At 46.2% G+C, this 17,931-nt stretch overlaps 1 protein-coding gene across 3 annotated transcripts in view; it reads left to right on the forward strand.

Moving 5' to 3' along the window:
- The first annotated feature begins 2,612 nt into the window (after positions 1–2,612).
- Positions 2,613–17,931, forward strand: part of Hk2 (hexokinase 2) — a 59,549-nt gene continuing 44,230 nt past the window's right edge. Inside the window, exons 1-2 of one of the 3 annotated variants that reach the window (XM_026397459.2) lie at positions 2,613–2,707; positions 2,930–3,114. In XM_026397459.2, coding sequence (XP_026253244.1) covers positions 3,052–3,114 — 63 coding nt within the window. In that variant the 5' untranslated portion in view covers positions 2,613–2,707; positions 2,930–3,051. Of the gene's footprint in view, positions 2,708–2,929; positions 3,115–3,625; positions 3,705–13,089; positions 13,242–17,931 lie in introns of those variants that run through there. The other 2 variants (XM_026397461.2, XM_026397460.2) reach the window with 2 other exon arrangements.

The raw sequence follows: 17,931 nt of genomic DNA on the forward strand, positions 1-17,931 counted from the left end.
TACCTAATTACATGCCTACTATTTGAAGGGCACTGCAAATATGAGGGAACAACATAGACACAGACTATCCCCTTTTGTAGTTTGGTCTAGTGAGAAGAGAAAGAATAGGAAATCAACAAAGCCAAATAATAGTGACTTGGGAACTTGAGAAAAAATGGTCAGAGGAAAGCCCTCTGAGGAGGCGATATCTGAGATGAACCTCATTGAGGGAGAAAAGGCAGCAAGAAACAGGTCTGGAGAATATTCCAGATCGAAGAACAAGAAAAAGCAAAGGCTCTTGGGTGGGAAAGAGCTTGGCATTTTCGAGGAAAGTATGCCAGAGTGAGTGCTCAGCAGTGTACTGAGGAAAGTCTTACAGGACAGACAAGGAAGCAGGGATCTTAAAGTCTGGTGTTCATTGTTAGTACAAATTTTATTCAAAGACTAGAAACTGGCAAATGGCTTTGAGCCAGGAAAAGACAGTCTGGTTTGTATATTAAACACATGACTTTGGTTCCTGGTTGAAAAAGACATTATAAGCTGGAAGTGGTGGCACAGGCCTGTAATCCCAGCAACTTGGGAGGCTGAGGCAGAAGGATTGCAAGTTCAAAGCCATTGTCAGCAACTTACTGAGGCCCTAAGTAACTCAATGAAACCCTGTCTCTAAATAAAATATTTAAAAAGGGATAGGGATATGGCTCAGTGGTTAAGTGCCCCTGGATTCAATCCCCAGTACCCCCCCCCCAAAAAAAAAAAGACATCATAGGGGTCAACATGCATGGGGGTAGAAAAGAATGGAAACAGTAGTACTGGCTCTGGCCAAGTTATTGGTGGCTTGGCTAGGATGTGTCCAAAGACATGGAGAGAGAAATGTCATCAATACTCAGGGTCATTTTGATAGGTCAGACTGACTGCTTGTTGATGGATTGATTAATGTGAGGGTGAGTAGCAAGAAGGAATCAAGGATGATTAAAGTGAATAGGATGCCATTTGCTGACACGATTGGACAAGGAAAAAATTTGGGGAAAAAAAGTTGAATCCAGTGTTGTATATATTAAGTGTGCAATGCTCTCACTTCATGGAGATGACAAATGGCAGTTGGAATAAGTCTGGAGCTCTGGGAGAGGTCCTTGCTGTAGAATTATCTTTGTGAGTCACCCTGTGCAGATGACATAACAGTCGTGGGGCTGGAGGGATTACCCAGGAAGAGAATGTAACAAGATCAGAGAATAGGGTGGAAGGTAGCCCTGGAATACTCTAGCAGTCACCAGTATAGAAAACAGGAATTGAGGAGCCTGGGGAGTGAAGTTAGTGGAAAGCCATTAGAGTGAAGCATCTGGTTCTGACTGGGTATCCGAAGGTAAGTCCAGATGCAGGATGTGAACAACTGTCCCTAGAATTTTTGAGAGATGGAGGAAGAATAAGGGCAGGAGACAGAAGAGAACACAAGATTTTCAACACATAGGCCATTATGGTGACTATGATCAAAGCAGTTTGGTTTCAATCCTGACTGGAGTAAAGGGGAAGAAGGCTGAGGATATGCATTTGGCAAGAGTACACAGCTTATAAGTTTTGCTGAAAGGTGGGGTCGTGTGTGTGTGTGTGTGTGTGTGTGTGTATGTGTTTCCCTAACAATGAACATTCATTTCTTGTTTTCTTCTTCTTGATACTAGGACTTGAACCCAGGGCCTTGACATGCTAGACAAGCACTTAACCATTGAGCCAGGTCCCCAGCTCAATATATGTAAATCTGGGGACCTTGCTTCTCTCAGTATCTCTAAGCCACTCCACCCACCAAGGTCCAAGATCATCCAGTTTCACACTTACTATCACCTATTTTTGACCACATATTAGACCCAAAGCTGCAGGCAACGCTCCTTTCCTGCCTTCTTCATTCCTGCTCCTAGAAAGGAAGGATACAATAATGGGGAAGAGAATAAGATCTTAAAGCCAAAACGGATATGGGCTCCTTTTACCATCCACCACTGGTTAGCCATGAGGCCTCGGATGCCTCAGTTTCCTCACATGTAGTACAGGATTAGTAAAACCCATAGTTTATCAGTGGGGTGAGGGATAGATGGGCCGACTGTTCTAATGGCTGTGAGAGTAAGCAAGCAGTCAAGGCGGCTCCCTTTGCATCAGCGTTAGGCGGACCGGTTGAGCCCTAAATTAGGGTGAGAACCAGGATGCTTCAGAAGTGTGACTGGGTGATGGGGACCCCTCACATGATCTCCAAATACCAGACGGTGTCCCTCTCCGCGACTGGGCCAGGGCGTGTGCGGGTCCAGTGACTTGTCTTTCCAGTCATTCCACGCCTCCTGGGCCAGAGATCACGCGCCCCCCACCCGTAGCCGAGCCTGACGCGGCGGTGGCTCATGCGCCTTTGCGTTCCAGCCTCTTGCCACGGAACACACGTCCCATCCCCAGCGCCCGGCCCCGCCCCCTGCCCCAGGCGAGTCTCTGTAGCTTACCCGCTCGGGTGTCGGAGCGGCCGCGCCCGCGGGCTGTGCACGCTGATTGGTTGTCCCGTGCCGGCGGGCGGCCCGCGGGCGCACACACCCTCCCTGCGCGGCCAATGAGATTGCGCGCGTCACTGACCCGCCCGCCCACGAGCCGGCAGCCCCTCAATAAGCCACATTGTTGCACGAACCCCAGCGCTGGAGTCCCAGGCCACCGCTGGCAACGCGGTGTCACTCAGCTAAGATACGCGGGAGGGAGCATAGCTCGAGTGAGCCCGATAGGTCCGATCGCCCTAGTGGAGTCGGGCTGTGATTCTTGCTAAGTTGAGCCTTAGTGACCCTGTGGGAGAAATTAGCGCCTTGACGTTGGGCATCCAGACTTGTCGCCAGGAGCGATACTTAGGCGCCTTCTAGTAATTTTGACTCCCCAAACCTGTTTTTAGAGACTCGAGATCCCCTAGCCCGTGTTAACCTTCTCTGTGTACCGCCAGGAATCCCCGCTCCTGCCAGGCAACCGGGCCCCATTACAAAGCGGTTAGGACCTCGCTACCCGCTTCCCTTGCAAACACTCGCGCCTCAGTTTCCCAAGTCGGCGCCGTCTGGCCGCAACAGGATGATTGCCTCGCATATGATCGCCTGCCTCTTCACGGAGCTCAACCATAACCAAGTGCAGAAAGTAAGTAGTGGCGGGCTGGGGTGGGTTGGCTCGCTTCCGATAAAGTTGCGTGTTCTCCGGGAAACTCTTGCCGGGACCCGCTTCCTCCTTATTCAGGGATTGGGACGCAGGAAAAGTCTTGGGTAGCTGGGAAACTCCTGGGCGCGAGGAGCCACGTCCGCTAGGCGCTGGCAGACTTGTGCGCGCGTGCGAGGCGCCAGCGCTCGAGCACCGCCTGGCGCTCTTCCTCCCTGCTGTCCCGTGCGCGCTCGCGCTCTCCCCCTACCCCTTTTCCCCAGCTTCTTTTGGAAGGGCGGGTATCTCGGCACGTAGTCTAGGACTGTTGGGCCCACGTGGGAGGAACCCCCCCTCCGGTAGCCTGAGTTCCGGCGAGAGCACGTGGGGAGAACCGTAGCTGGGGGAGGAGGCGCCGCGGCCGCGTGGGGCTGCTGGGGGCCTCCAGCGCTTAAGGAAGCGTTTAGGAGGCGTGCTGTTCTCCCTAGTCGTCCCTCCTCGCCTTGCGGAGGAGGGCCAGAGGAAAAGACGACCCAGGAAGGAGCGGGAAAGCGCGCAGACTAGCTCTGCCGCCGCGCCCCCTCCCCGGAACTGAGGTGCCCGGAACTGAGCTCCACGAGGGGCGTACATCCCCCTAGCAGATCTGCCTCTGGACGGCTCCGCCTCGCGTCCCCGGGTCCCGCCTCCGAGTGGGGGTCGCCCTTTTTGTTACTTTTTGGTTTTCCCTTAGAAGTTGCTCGGAGAGGACCCCTCCCCCTCCCCAGATTCTTTGAGATTTTGTGGTTCTGAAAATGAGCCTTTTCTTGCGCCAGGCCCCGACTTGTCGGTGCCCCTTGCGCTTTCCGCAGCCCCCAGACCCGAGCTCCCTCCGCGGCCTGCGGGTTCATTTACATAAGAAAGAGCCTCGGGCCCTGCTGCGAGCCCTCTCTCTCCCTGCCTCGGGGTATGAAGGTGGGGGTGGGTTAGTTAGGGCCAGGTTCCTGGCGCTTTCACTCTGGGGGAGAATTGAGTTTCTGAAATACCTTGGATTAAGGGTATTGGCTCCTGGCCTGAGTCCTTGACTATGATTTGAGGGAGGGAATGGTCTGGGCTGGGGGTGGGTGGGAGTTTTCTTTTATAGCTGTGAGGTAATGACAGCATTGCTCGATTACATATTTGAGATTTCAGGGTCCAATGGGAACACTTATTTAGGGAAAATGTCTTGACATCGTTCTGTGGGGCGAGCTGTTCATATTCCCATTTTGGCGGTCCTGAGGGCATAGGAAAGAATGGTAGGTTATAATCTTGATGTTTCCAGAGCCTTGGCAGATGAACCTCAGACCTGAGGGGGATCCAGAGGCGCTGGTTTACTCTGTTTGTAAATGTCTTTACTTTCTGACCCCTTCTTGGGATGTGGCCCTGCACTTTAATTCAGTTTATTTAAAAACATGTCTTTGGGCTGGCAGGATCTTGGCAATTTCTGTAGGCTTCTCTGCCCAAGATAGGAGTTAACTGGTGGGGGTGGGGGTGGGGGAGAGACTGTGATCTCTTGGCAAGCTCTAAAATACAAAGTGGAGGATCATTAATCCCAGGGAGGTCTCAGTTGAGTGAATACCGCTCCAGGACATTTGAATTCTTGAACAAGTTTGCTTTTCCCTCCTTCAAAGGAAATAAGACTGGAACTGTGAAGTTGTACTATTCTTGGGGTCTGGAATGGGGGGTCATCTCCCCGGATTCCAGAGTGGAAAGAAAATTAGCCAGAGAATCTGGAAGTGAGTTTTAATGTCTTGTGGCTTATTCACCACAGGACCTTGAACCGCTTTGGACTTACTATTTATTTTTGTAAGATGCATAAGGGAGCAGCTTTGTCCATTTTAGAGAAGTACGATGAGACACAACAAAGTGAAAATATCTCTCCTGTAGGCTCTTCTCTAGGAGCTACCTTTCAGTCTGTGAAGTGTCCCTGAGAACATTTGGATGTATTTCCTGTAAGTTACCAATGGGGGCAGAGTTGAATCAGACCTTTAACTCACCAGGTGTCAGATTTAAGTTCTTAGTTTGGGTGAGCAAAGCTGTTTGATTCTAGCTGTAGTTACATGGAAAGTAAGAAAAGAATCAGAATGAATTTCTGGATGGAAGAATTAGGAGAGAAGGATGAAGTTTGAATTTAATTTTATAGTCATTTGGAAAGGTCTTTATTTGAACTGTTCTGAAATTACTCTGTGATGACATCATCTTACCTATTCTAGTTTGAGAGCATGGAAGGTTTATGTCACCTGTCCAGAACTAGGCACATTAGGAATCACTTGTCTCCTATGGACAATCCTAATGTTTTGGTCTTTAGGGCGACACTAAGGGTTATTTGCTCACTTTTGCTGATTGAAACTTTGGAACTCAAGAGCAAACATGAAACATCTACTCTGTACCTGGGAACTGTCGTAAGCTCTAGACATAGGGTAACCCATGAGATAAGTACCATTATTAAGAGCATCCCTATTTTGCTGGTAAGGAACTGAAGCACAGAGTAACTTGCCCAAGGTCACTAGCTTTTTTGCAAGAGCACTGTGGTGTTTTTTTTTTTGTTGTTGTTTTTGTTTTTTGTTTTTTTTTTTGCTTATTTTTCTTTTTGTAAGAGCACCATGCTCATGACCACTACTTGCCTACCTCTGAGGAACATAGTGGACTACTGATTTATGCCTTCTGGTAGCAACTGTACTCAATAATGTCCAGAAATAGAACTAGCTCTCCTGTTGGGAGCTCTGAAATCATTTTCCTTTCTGACTGCTCCACCTTTGTCAGCTGGTCTATGGGTTACTTCAGAGGCCTCCTAAAGTTTCCCCATTTCTGTTCTCTTTTTGGAGCTAGACTGAATTATTTCAAAAGCCTCTGACAACTTTGTATTGGTTACTGCATGTCCTGGACCCCATCCTTCATCTTCAGCCTCTTCCTCCTCTCCCTCTTTTCATTCCCCAAAGACTTGAATTGCCATACCTTTAAGTGTATGCCGTTCACATTGGGTCATTCCACCTTTGCCCTTGTGGCCTTGAACATGCAACCTAGCTTTTCTCAACAAGACCCCTTCCAGCTCCAATGCTACTTCCTCTTCCTGCTTTTTATTACCCCTCCTGTGTGCCCACGTTGCTGCACTTGAATCTTGCATAGTGTTGGTTGCATTTCTACCATACATGAGAGTTGGTGGTTTTCAGTTTCAGTTCCTTCCTCAGGACAGGCCAAATCCTGACTATTTCAATTTTACCACCACAATTTCTGTCTGCAGATGAGGTGGGCACTCAGTGAGAATGAAAGAGGAGGCCTTCTTGGAGAAAGAAACGGAATAAAGAATGGGCAGATGAAAATGGGCAGAAGGAAATGCAGTTCTCAGGGCTACTCTTTCCTTGGGATTATGGCCTAAGACTGATCCTGAGTGGCAGAAAGACAGAAGGGGGTACCTTTCCTGTTTTAGCAATCAAGGCTTTGTGTCCTATCTGGAGAAATAGAAGATTCATTTTATTGGGGTAAATTAATATACAAACTACAAGATTTTTGTTTTGTAGGAATCAGAATCAGAGCAGAGTTAACTGTAGATCTGAAATTAAGCATTTACCTCTTCCTTTATCCATTGATCAAATTGTTTTGATACACGTAGATTGAAAAACATTTTATACCAATTCTGGAATATACAGAGCTCACTTATGGTTTCTTGCTGTATAAGCAAGTGGTGACCTTCAACTGTGGACTTGAGGGGAGCATCTTGGAAGCAGAATGATTCAGCAGCAACCAGAGTCAAGACAGATAAGAATTTTAATTTCTTTCTTTCTTTCTTTTTTTTTTTTTTTTTCCTTCTTTATTTCACCTAAGGGTGCAAGGCTTTCTGGGTACCATGTAGGAAACAGAAACACTTTGCATTTATCTGGAGAGCTAAGTCTCCAGGAAAAGATAAACTTATGGCTATTAAACCTAAAGAGGATACATTGCCATGGTGGGGAGTGAGTGCCAATTAATCTCTAGATAAGGGGTTAAAATAGTAGGGGTAAACTACTTGCTAAAACCTTAATAAAATTATTTTTGACTATTAATTCCTGCTGGGTTAACTGTCAGGTACAATGTGTCATTTTTTCAGTTTGTAACATTTTACTGTCTTAATACAACCCCTTCTGTTGCTCAGAAGGCAGCTGTTGGTGGTAGTAAGAATACTTTGTAGCTTTTGTGAATCATCCATTTGCCAAGATCCTATTCACTAAGAAGCATTTTTTTTTTCTTTATTCTTGAAGGGATTAAAATTCCCTCAGGCTGCTCAGCCAAAGTCAGCATTTTACTTTTTTTTTTTTTCTTTTTTTTTTTCTCATTTTTCAAAGTTGAATTTTTCTAGCTCCCCGAGGAGTTTGGGGGCAGTTGAGGGCCCTTTTCTAGGGAGAATCAGAGCCACACAAACCACAGAGTTAAATGTGGCAGCTGGAGTAAGGAGATCTGATGTACCAAAAAATCTTGGGTGCCCCAGAAAGTGGGCCTCCTTTGTTTAGATACTTCCTGTTTCAAAGACCAACTCTTGATAAGAGGTTCCTCATTATCATTGCAGAGTTTTGAAGTCAGCAAGTTCGGTTTGTTTTCTAACACTGTGTGTTGTCTGTTGTTGCCATTTCAAAGCAGTAGGGGTGGGGTGTGGCAAATCAAAACCCCACGTTCATTGGATGCCTCTTGACATTGTCCCTCTTTCTTGCACTGGAGGGGTTGTTCCTGATTATTTCTAAAACTGTTTTTTCAACCTTGGTGCTTTTGACAGTTTGGGCCAGAAAATTTTTTCGTGAGGGCCTATCCCAGCAACAGAGTCAAGATTTGTAGGTCCTATCCAGCTTTATGGAGTTCTGGGTTTTTTTTTTTTTTTTTTACTAGTCCTTTAGAGCAGTATTTTTAAACTAGGAGTGAATTTTGTGCTTTGGGCAACTTTAGCAATGTCTGTCACCATTTTGGGTTGTCACATTGGTGGGTGAGTATGTTTTATTGGCATCTAATAAGTAAAAGCTGAGGGATGGATGATAAATACCCATCCTGTGTCCCGTCCTGTCCCATCCCGTCCCCCCCCCCCCCCCACAGCCCCATTCTCTGTAAGTAATTATCTGGTTCAAAATGCCTGTAGAGTGGAGGTTGAGAAACTGCTTTAGAAGAACATAGCCCATTTCCTTTTTTTCCTTTCAATTTTCAAGTACATCATTCATGGTTGTATAGCTAGTTGGCAGCCCTGGTTGAGACCAAAGCCCTCAGCTTTCAATAGTGTGTCACATCATGGGAAGTCATGGTGGGAGATAGGCTTTTACAAATAAGGAATTTAAGGTGAGGTTACCAGTCTCCAGCTGTCGACAGATGCCCATGATCTCTCCCTGAAGGGTGGGTTTCCTGAGGCAGGAGCCAATTGAGGTTTCTCTGTTCTCAACCAGAAAAATGGAGGCGGTGCCCATTTTCCAGGAAACCAGTGGGAAAGAAGTCTGCTCTTATCCTTGGGAAACTCTCGCTGTGGCTGTGTTGGGAGTTTCTAGGGAGGCTGAGTATCTGCCAGGCTTAAGGACAAGGCAGGTGTGTGACCTGGTGAAACCTGAGCTCAGGAGCTGCTATAGCTGGGGAGCAGAGGAGAGGGGCCAGTGATACCCACTGGGGTACAGGGACAGTCCAGCAGTTCTTGGGGGAGGCTGTGTAGTGAGATATGGAGTCGGGCTCCCTGGGGTTGAATCCTGACAGGGTGAGCTTGGGCTAGTTTTGAAGCTTCTCTAGGCCTCAGTGTCTTTCTTTTATAAAAGGGAGAGATTGTTGAATACCATCCTAAAGAGGATCGTTTTAAGGATTAAACAGAGAAAGTGTTAATATGTCAAGCTCTTAGAACTATTATGGACACATAGTTATTATGTAATGAAATAATAGTACACAGAAGGAAAAAAGAAAAGACACTGTTACCTACCCTCCTGCCTTACCCAGGTGGACAGGAGCAGAAAGAGGCCCTGCTTGGACCTAAAAATAATTCCCATGAGCTTCTTTTAGAGTATGTGGGTACTAGCTTGCCTGTGCTTCCTTATGATAGATTTGATCAGAGGACCAAGGGCTGGGGTCGGGGAGAGTCCTGGAGCTGGGAAAAAAGGAAACATCTCTGCCGTCCCTTTCAGCTTCTAAAATCTCTTACCTGAACTTAGGAGAGCCAGCCTTGACCCCCTCCTCTAACATGATTTCTTTCTGGTTCTCTGAGGCACACCCCCATTTGGTGATCTCTGGGATGCCTTGCCCATTGGTGTACCCCAGGTTGAAGCATCTTCCTTGCGATGCCATGAGAAACACAATTGCATTGAATGATCATGGTGTTAGTTTACTCACTCCTGTTCACTGGTGAATGCCCTCCCTACTGTTCCCCAGTGAGTTCCCAGAAGTACAAGGGTAGAGACCCCAAGGGCAGTTAGCTGCTCAGGCTTCTCCCTATGGAAGTTTTCTTCTGTTGTAGAGTTTACCTTTTGGATCCTTGCTCACCCTTGCTCCTCATGTCTGCCATAGGCCTTGTCTTCCCACTGAGGAAAGCCTTTGAGGTATCCAGGGCTAAAGAATCATAAGACAGGCCTTGAGAGGCTTGGCTCCCCTTGACTCCTGGAGATTCCCTGAAGGGTCTCAGCAGGGAGCTCTTTGCTCCTCATATTCAGACCCCTGGCCATAGAGTGTCTTCCCACTCTCATGTCTTCCCTCCTGCTGAGAGTAGTAGGGTGCCCCTACTTCTTGACAAACCTCAAAGGATCCTTTGTGTGGAACCCACACTCTGGCCCTCTAATACTCACTCCTGTTTCCTGTTAGAAACCGGGTATGGTGTATGCCTGTAGGCAGACAAGCAGGAGGAGTCCAAGTTCAAGACCAGCCTCAGGAATTTAATGAGACCCTGTCTCAAAAAAAAAAAAAAAAGGGGGTGGGGGGTGGGGGGGTGGGGAGTGGTGGTGCTAGGGGTGTAGCTCAGAGGTAGTGCTTGCCCAGCCTGTGCAAAGCCCTGGGCTCAATCCCCCAGCACCAGAACCAAAAAAAAAAAAAAAAATCTCAAAACAACCCAGTTTGGAGGTCTGGAGTCTTGACCTTGTTCCTGTGAATAGAGTCACACATTTCCCTGGAGTGCCACCCTCTTTTACAGGTGAGTCACAAACTTTTTGTGCTGTTGTCTCTGGATCTCTAAGCATTTCCTTGACATTCCTTCACTGGAGGGACCTTGATATTAAGCCTTATCTCACAGTTCACCAGCAGCTTGAGTCAGGCTCTGAAAACCAGCTCTGGTGCCCACCCCCGCATCTACCCAACCTTCTGACCTCCTTCACCATGCCTCCTTGGTTGGCCCCTAAAGGCTGGAGGTGGTCTGCATTCTCATAAGACCTATTCTCAACCTTTTTCTTTTCTCTGTATCATTGAAGGAAGGAAGGAATGAAGCCAGACAAACTACCTGACTACTTTAATTAGGGTTAATGAGAGCTTTTTAGGTTGCCTCCTCCATACCCATTTTCTAATTAATTAATTAATTATTGCTGTACTAGGGATTGAACCCAAGGCTTCTTGCATGCTAGGCAAGTGCTCTGCCACCGAGCCACATTCCCAGCCCTTTTTATATTATTTTGAGATAGGGTCTCATTAAGTTGCCTAGGCTGGCTTTGAACTTGGTATCCTCATGCCTCAACCTCAATAGTAGATGGGTTTACAGGCCTGTGCTACTGTTGCCAGTTTCTTCTTTCCCATTTGAGGGACTTCCTCTTGCTTATGCGCTCTCCCAAATATTCCTATTTCAGTACCCTCTGTGAGCTGGCTGCAGTGGTGCACACCTGTAATCCCATCTACTCAGGAGGCTGAGGCAGAAGGATTGCAAGTTTGAGACCAGCCTGGGCAATGTAGCAAGACCCTGTCTCAAAGTAAAAATAAAAAGGACTGGGGATGTAGCTCAGTGGTAAAGTGACCCTGTGTTCAATCCCCAGTATCAAAACCAAACCAAACAAACAAACAAAACCTTCCCTGAAGCCTTCCAATGATGTCCCATTAGTTCCTTCCCCTCACAAAGGACTTAAAAGGTAACAAACAAGTATAGTGCTTACTAAGAGCTGGCTTCTGATCACATGCTCTTTGTGTGGTAGCTGAGCTACCCTTAAACTGCCTCCCGGTGTAGGAACTTTTCTTATTATTTACCATTCAAATGAAGATAACAGGCTCAGAACCAAGGACAAGCTAGAATTCAAAACCTGGCAGCCTGACTCCAGAGCCCATGCACTTTCCCTTCAGCATGGGGCTGCTCAGAACAACTGGTGGTGGTTGATAATGTTTCAGTTTCATGGGGTTATGAGTCAGGTGTCAGCCGGGAAGGGATCTTTGGGATCACGTAATCCAAACTCCTTTTTACAGTCAAAGAAGCCAGCTGCTACAAACTAAATGAATCAGCCCAAGCTTTTTTTTTTTTTTTTTTTTTTTTTTAAAGATAGAGGAGGGAGAGAGAGAGAGGAGAGAGAATTTTTAATATTTATTTTTTAGTTCTCGGCGGACACAACATCTTTGTTGGTATGTGGTGCTGAGGATCGAACCCGGGCCGCACGCATGCCAGGCGAGCGCTCTACCACTTGAGCCACATCCCCAGTCCCCAGCCCCCAGCCCAAGCTTTTATAGGATAAGCACCAGATCTGGAACCCAATCCCCCAATCCCTGTCCTGTTTCCTTTAAATATATCGTTAAGGTTCCTCAAAAACAAAGTAAGAATTTGCTTTGTGGGCTGTTCCTGTGGGGACCCTATAATTTATTGCCCAGTTTTGAGAGTACTATTCACAGCCATGGTACCACCACAGGTGCCAACTGAGATTGTCTTGGGCAAGCTGGGACATATGGGTGCCTCTCCTATGGTGGGTGTGATCTTGGGGTGGGTATCAAAACAAACAGACTGGGAGGTCTGGTGCTAGACATGTGGAGCCGAGGGATAGAACCAGAGGGATTTGGTTCAGCAGGTGGTCAGATGGCAGCAGCAGAAGCGGGGAGTGCAGATGTCACTGTGAGGTGAGAGGCTCAGAGGGCAGTCTCTGGTCACTGGCATGGCACTGTCCAGGCAGGGGTGGGCAGAGTGTTATCTCTAGGGAATCTAACATCCTAGGCAGGGCAGGTGAGGGGGGGGGGTAGATTGGGAGGAAATGAAGTCAGGTTCTTATACAGTGAGAGTGCAGGCCTGAAGAGCAAGATCAGATACACAGCATGTGGTGTAACCCACTCTTCCCCTTCACCAAGTTGCTCTTCCAACTCTTCTCTTGGCATTCCTACCCCTGTAGGTAACCATAGCAAAGATTTCTTGAGCACCTAGTTTATCTTGAGTGTTGAAAGCCGTGGGCATCACAAGTATGTCGTAGATTTAGCTGGTACCTTTAGTCCTCTGGTAAGAATGAAAGAAAGGTGTCAAAAGTACATTGACATGGGCTGGAGAAAGGCCATTTGTGCTGAAGGGCGAGTGGGAGTTTGTTAGGTCAGAGGAGAACATTCTAGGCATAGGAGTCTACACATTCATGTGTTTCTAACCTTTTTCAAGACAATGGATCCATAAAATTGATTTGATGTGTGAGACTTAAGTGATTATAAGTCCGAATTTTATTACAATGAAAGAATCCACCTGTTGTCTGTCCTCACCTTCAGTTTATGAATGGAACTTATTCTTGGGAATTTTCTCCAAGCCTCAGTTTCCTTGTCAAACATTTGTTGTCTTATTTGCTTCCTGTCACCACCCATGGACTGAGTCTCTTTCTGGAAGAGGCTAGTGTCTGCTTTACCCTGGTATCCTTAGTGCCCAATCTTGGCACACTCAATTTGGTGCTCAGTCAATATCCATTGGGTAAATGAACTTAGCCAGGTCGTGTACATCTGGGATATATTATTCCTTTGCACTGCTACTCCACAGCCAGAACACAATGTCTGAGGACAGAAGGGCCCTGGGCTAGGCCTCCCAAATGTCCATCTCCTGGACCCTGGGACAGGTGCTGCTGCCTGAGGTCTGTCTGTCTGTAACTTGATGCAGCTGAGAGTGAGAACTGGAAGAACAGGAAACCCTGTGACTCACCACGGTGCAACAGGATCCTGGAGGAGTGGCCCATATGCCTCCCTGGTCAACTCCACACTTACCCTGCTGCCTGAGGCTTGTGAGTACATGGTGTGTCAGAGCTGGAATCTCCCTAAGGTGGCATGATGGCCCTGCTAAGGGGCCTCCTGATCCCATCGGTGAAGAAAGCATTGTAGCAGATCTGTTACTTTTTGTTCAACTGGTTTTCAGAGGACAGGGGCTTAATGAACCGGTGTTCTTCTGCTTCATGTCTTCCTCCCCAACTCATCTTTTTCCTTTTTATCAGAAACATCTGGTTTTGCCTTGGCAATTTTACAAGATAAACTTGCTGCTCTTTGCACAGCCTCGGCCCTCCCAGGAGGAGTCTGTGAGGGCATTATTATTAATGAGGTCATTGATAGCATTTGCCCGGCTTTCCTGGGATGGGCACACCTGTGCCCTAGGTTGGGGCACTCGACTGGCCACCGGATGTTGTGGGTCTTGCCAGGAACTAGCTTGCGGTTTGGGGAAGCTTCTCCAAGCTTTGGTTTCCTTGTCAAAGATTTGTGGTAAAACCTTGGCAAAGGAATAATGCAAAAAATATGAAATTCTTTCAAAACTAAGTTGCCAGATGTGTCAGCACAGAGTCACTGGAAGGCTGTGTGTGGCTGGATTTAAACTATGAATCTCCCCTCTGGATTGTCCTCTTGTGACCTCTTGTATCTCTTTTGGTGCTTTGACCATGTGTAGTAGGTAGACTAGGGTCAAGTCAGTGCCATCTGCCTTTTTTTCTTAACTACATTAAAAAAAAAAAAAGTAAAAATATGATACTGAACACATGGGGCAAATGCCACCCAGACACGATAACAGATCCTTCGTGTCAGTCCCACTTTCAGGCACTTGCACTCCTCCCCCACCCTCCCCCACCTTCCCCCACCCTCCCCACCACTCAGTGTGATCATATCATGATTTCTGACAGCATAGATCTGTTTCATACTTAATGAGTGGACTCACTTTCACGTCTGCTTCTTTCACCCAGCATTACATTGTGAGCTTCATCTACATTGTTGTGGGTGGCTGTAGGTATATGTTCTTAAATCAGATGGTATCTCCTGTCCCACCCTGGTCTGACTGTGTTTGATTTAAAGCAGACAAGACTAAGTCATACTTCCAGAGAACACAGTCCTTCTTAAATTTCTTTTGAGGAGGCCAGGTTGGAGCGTTGGCCTAATAATATAGATGATTTGGTTGTATCTTCCGGACAAGAACAGTGTTTAGAAAGCTGGGGTCTGGAAGCTAAAATGTTGTTCCACTGCCACCTGGAGAGAGTGTTCTAAATATTAACAGAAAGATCCAAAAACTGAAGAAAGGAACTGGACGGTGCCTCAGGTGTCCCTGAATCCATTGCCCTGATGCTTCTAAGCTTGTAGAGCCACTTTCTTATCCTATTTGATCACTTGAATTTACCCTTCTGCCAGGAGGGTGTGTCCTATAGAAATGACTGATGAGCATTTGCTCGTTCGTGTATTATTTATTTTCTGCCTGCTTACTAAAAGGATTTGGCGATTTGGGTCAGCTTTCAGTAAAAGGATTTCTAGAACAAGAGTCATCAAACAGGCAGGGATGATTTCCAAAAAAACTTAATTGGAGCTAAGGACAGAGCTTTGAGCTTCCTGACAGTCAAGACAAAATGGATCATTGTCCTTAAATCGGTATTTTCATCTCATTGGGATAGCAGGAAGCACGATGTATCTGGGCAGACAAACTTTTTCCTGACACTCAACCCTACAGGGAAATGACCAGCCCAGGAAGAGTTAGTGTATAGCACGAAATCTTTAGAGTAGGATGGTCTTCATGGTCCTTCCTTCCGGTGATTAGAAATAATGAGATCACATTTGGCCAGCTTCTTGCTTCTCAGGGACTCTTGTTAACTAGGTGGAAAAAGTCTGTATAGTTATGTTTATGCTAGAAGCATCTAAAAAATTTAGTATTTTTTTTTATCTGTTGTGTCCCCATTTGAAATATCTCAGATTCTACATTGTACTAGTTGATTATGAATAACCAGTTGCAAATTATAAAGAGCTCTTAAAAATGATAGAGTTAAATCATAAAACAATTAGTGAGGAACTATGAAATGTAGTGATTTGAATAGCTTCCTGGTACCTTGAATTCATATATACATATAGATGAGAAAAAATATATTTATGTATATACACACATTTATTTGTGTGTGTGTGTGTATGTGTGTGTATTTTTTTTTTTTTTAGTACTGAGGGGTGCTTTACCACTGAGCCACATCCCTAGTCCTTTTTATTTTTTAATTTTGAGACAGGGTCTCACTGAGTTGCTGAGGCTGGCCTAGAACCTGCAATCCTCCTTCCTCAGCCTCCTGAGTTACTGGGATTTTAGGCATGCACCACCATGCCTGACTAGAATTTGTAATCATTTTAGATCTTGGGCTTGCTCACCCCTTCTGAGACTTTTCACATTGTGGCCTCCAGGTCAACATTGATTCCCTGAGATGACTTAGCTCAAGAGCTCTCTCTTCTGAATGCTGTTGTCACACCTGTGACACTCCAGGGCCTGCCCTGCATCATGTTTGCCTTTCTAATCTACCAGGAGGCATCCCTCTGTGCATTCTAGAGGCCTTTATTGGTCTATATTTTAAATCAGGTTCTTCATTATCATATAAAATCCTATAGAACAGGACCTTGATTTCTTAAAATTTTTATTGTGATGATATATATAAAACAAAGTTTACCATTTTAACCATTTCTAGGTGGACAGTTAATTCAAGGGCATTAAGGACATTTACACTGTTGCACAGCCATCACCACTATCCATATCCAAAAGTAATTTCTCTTAAAATTATGGTTCTTTACCCCAGAGTATTTTATACCTAATTGGTGTTCAATAGATGCTATAACATAGGAGGCTGAGGTGGCATCAGTAGTTAGGGATTCAGGTCTGAGTGATAATGAATTCCTCAGATTTGTACATTGAGATTCATGGTTTCTTCTTTCCTTTTGAACCTCTTAAGGTACCCAAGATTGAATTCCTAGCCTGTTAAGATAAACTGTCAAAGTTGAACTGTTGCTCTTTTCTAGGCATTATTTGATAAGGGCCCGTTTCTCACTGAGACCAGATAGGGTGACTCCAGGATCCAGGCATTGGTCACCCGCCATTCAGTTGGATTTGGCCTATGAAATGAGATGGACCCTTCTGGACCAGCCAGGTTGTCATTCATCTGGGTGGTCCAGTTTCCAGTCTTAACTCCGGACTTGCTGAAGGCTGCTCCCTGATGGGCCTCTTTCTAGTTCTCGCCTCCAGGCCTCTAATTCTCACCTCCAGTGCCCTTGGGTCGCTGCCATTTCTGGTCAGGGCTGTGCCTGACTCAGCCTGTCCACTGTACATTTTGAGGTGGAATCTCTGTTAGATTGATCTTTTGTTTTCTCCATTCTTTATATTGTTTCCATGACACAATTTGCCTTCCTTTTAGTGCTGGTCCAGGGGGAAATTGGACATTTAAAGGGATGGGTGTTAATGGCATCCTAATTTGGGTTCTTGTTTTTATAAAGAGTATGGGGTTGATTTCTTATTAAGGCTACCCCTGCCCCTACCCCCAGCTCTGTAGAGGAAGAGCTGGTGTGTTATGGGAAAAAGGAAACTGACCAAAATTGCCCAATGAGGAAGTTCTAATCTCCTCAACATTGCCGAATAGGCATCAACTAAAACTGCTAACTCTTTCTCTCTGATACACACCCTTGCCTCCTGGGCAAGCAGGCAACTTTCCCAGACCCTATCCCGGCTTTGCTCTGGCCTGCCTTTGGTTCCCTAGCCTGGAAGGCTTCTTCCTTTCTTCCAGATAGAGAGAAGCAGTCCTGATAGGCCACATGCCCACCACAGGCATAGAAGGAAGCATTTTGGGAAATAGGCTCTGCCTTGTTCCCTGAGTGTGACTAAGTTGGGTTGAGAAACATCCTTGGCCTTCCAAGGATGCCACTTGGTGCAGAGAAATCTAGAAGAAAGAGAAGAGGTAGAAAGAAAGCAGGGCAACATAGAACTTCATGTTTGGCATTGCCATTATAGTCACCATTGCGTTAGGGCTCCTCATTCTATTTTATAGCAAGGAAACAGGGGCTCAGGGGAAGAGTGGCTTTTCCAATGTCTCACACCTGTACTGGTGTTACAGCTAGGATTTTGCACACTGGTTTTTCTGTTGCCAAAGTCCTTGCTTTACCACCACCAGCTACAAAATGAGGCTTGGCCAGAATGATTCTGCTTTGATAGTTTCCAACAACTTAATCTTTTCCCAGCAAGTGCAGGGTTTGTCTTTCCAGCTCCCAGCACCCTGGATCAACACAGGATTATTTCAGAGGCACACACTTGGCCCAGTCAGTGTCTTAACTACTGGCTATTAGAGACTCCAGGCAGAAAAGTGGTAAAAATGATTTTTATAAATAGTGTTGATCAAACAGTGTTGGTCAGTCATTATCACATCATTGGCATGGTAGAAACCTGCCCAGGACATGGGAGGATGTTTGAGCCACCAACCCTAGAAGTATCCATTTAGTTAGTCTAGAATGGATGTTTGGAACTTTTAATGCTTTTAAAAAGTTCCTTGTTTGGGCTGGGGATGTGGCTCAAGCAGTAGCGCGCTCACCTGGCATGCGTGCGGCCCGGGTTCAATTCTCAGCACCACATACAAACAAAGATGTTGTGTCCGCCAAAAACTGAAAAATATCAAAAATTCTCTCTCTCTCTCTCTCTCTCTCTCTCTCTCTCTCTCT

Source organism: Urocitellus parryii, chromosome 12 (genome assembly GCF_045843805.1).
Source record: "Urocitellus parryii isolate mUroPar1 chromosome 12, mUroPar1.hap1, whole genome shotgun sequence".
In the NCBI taxonomy this organism is placed as follows: domain Eukaryota; kingdom Metazoa; phylum Chordata; class Mammalia; order Rodentia; family Sciuridae; genus Urocitellus; species Urocitellus parryii.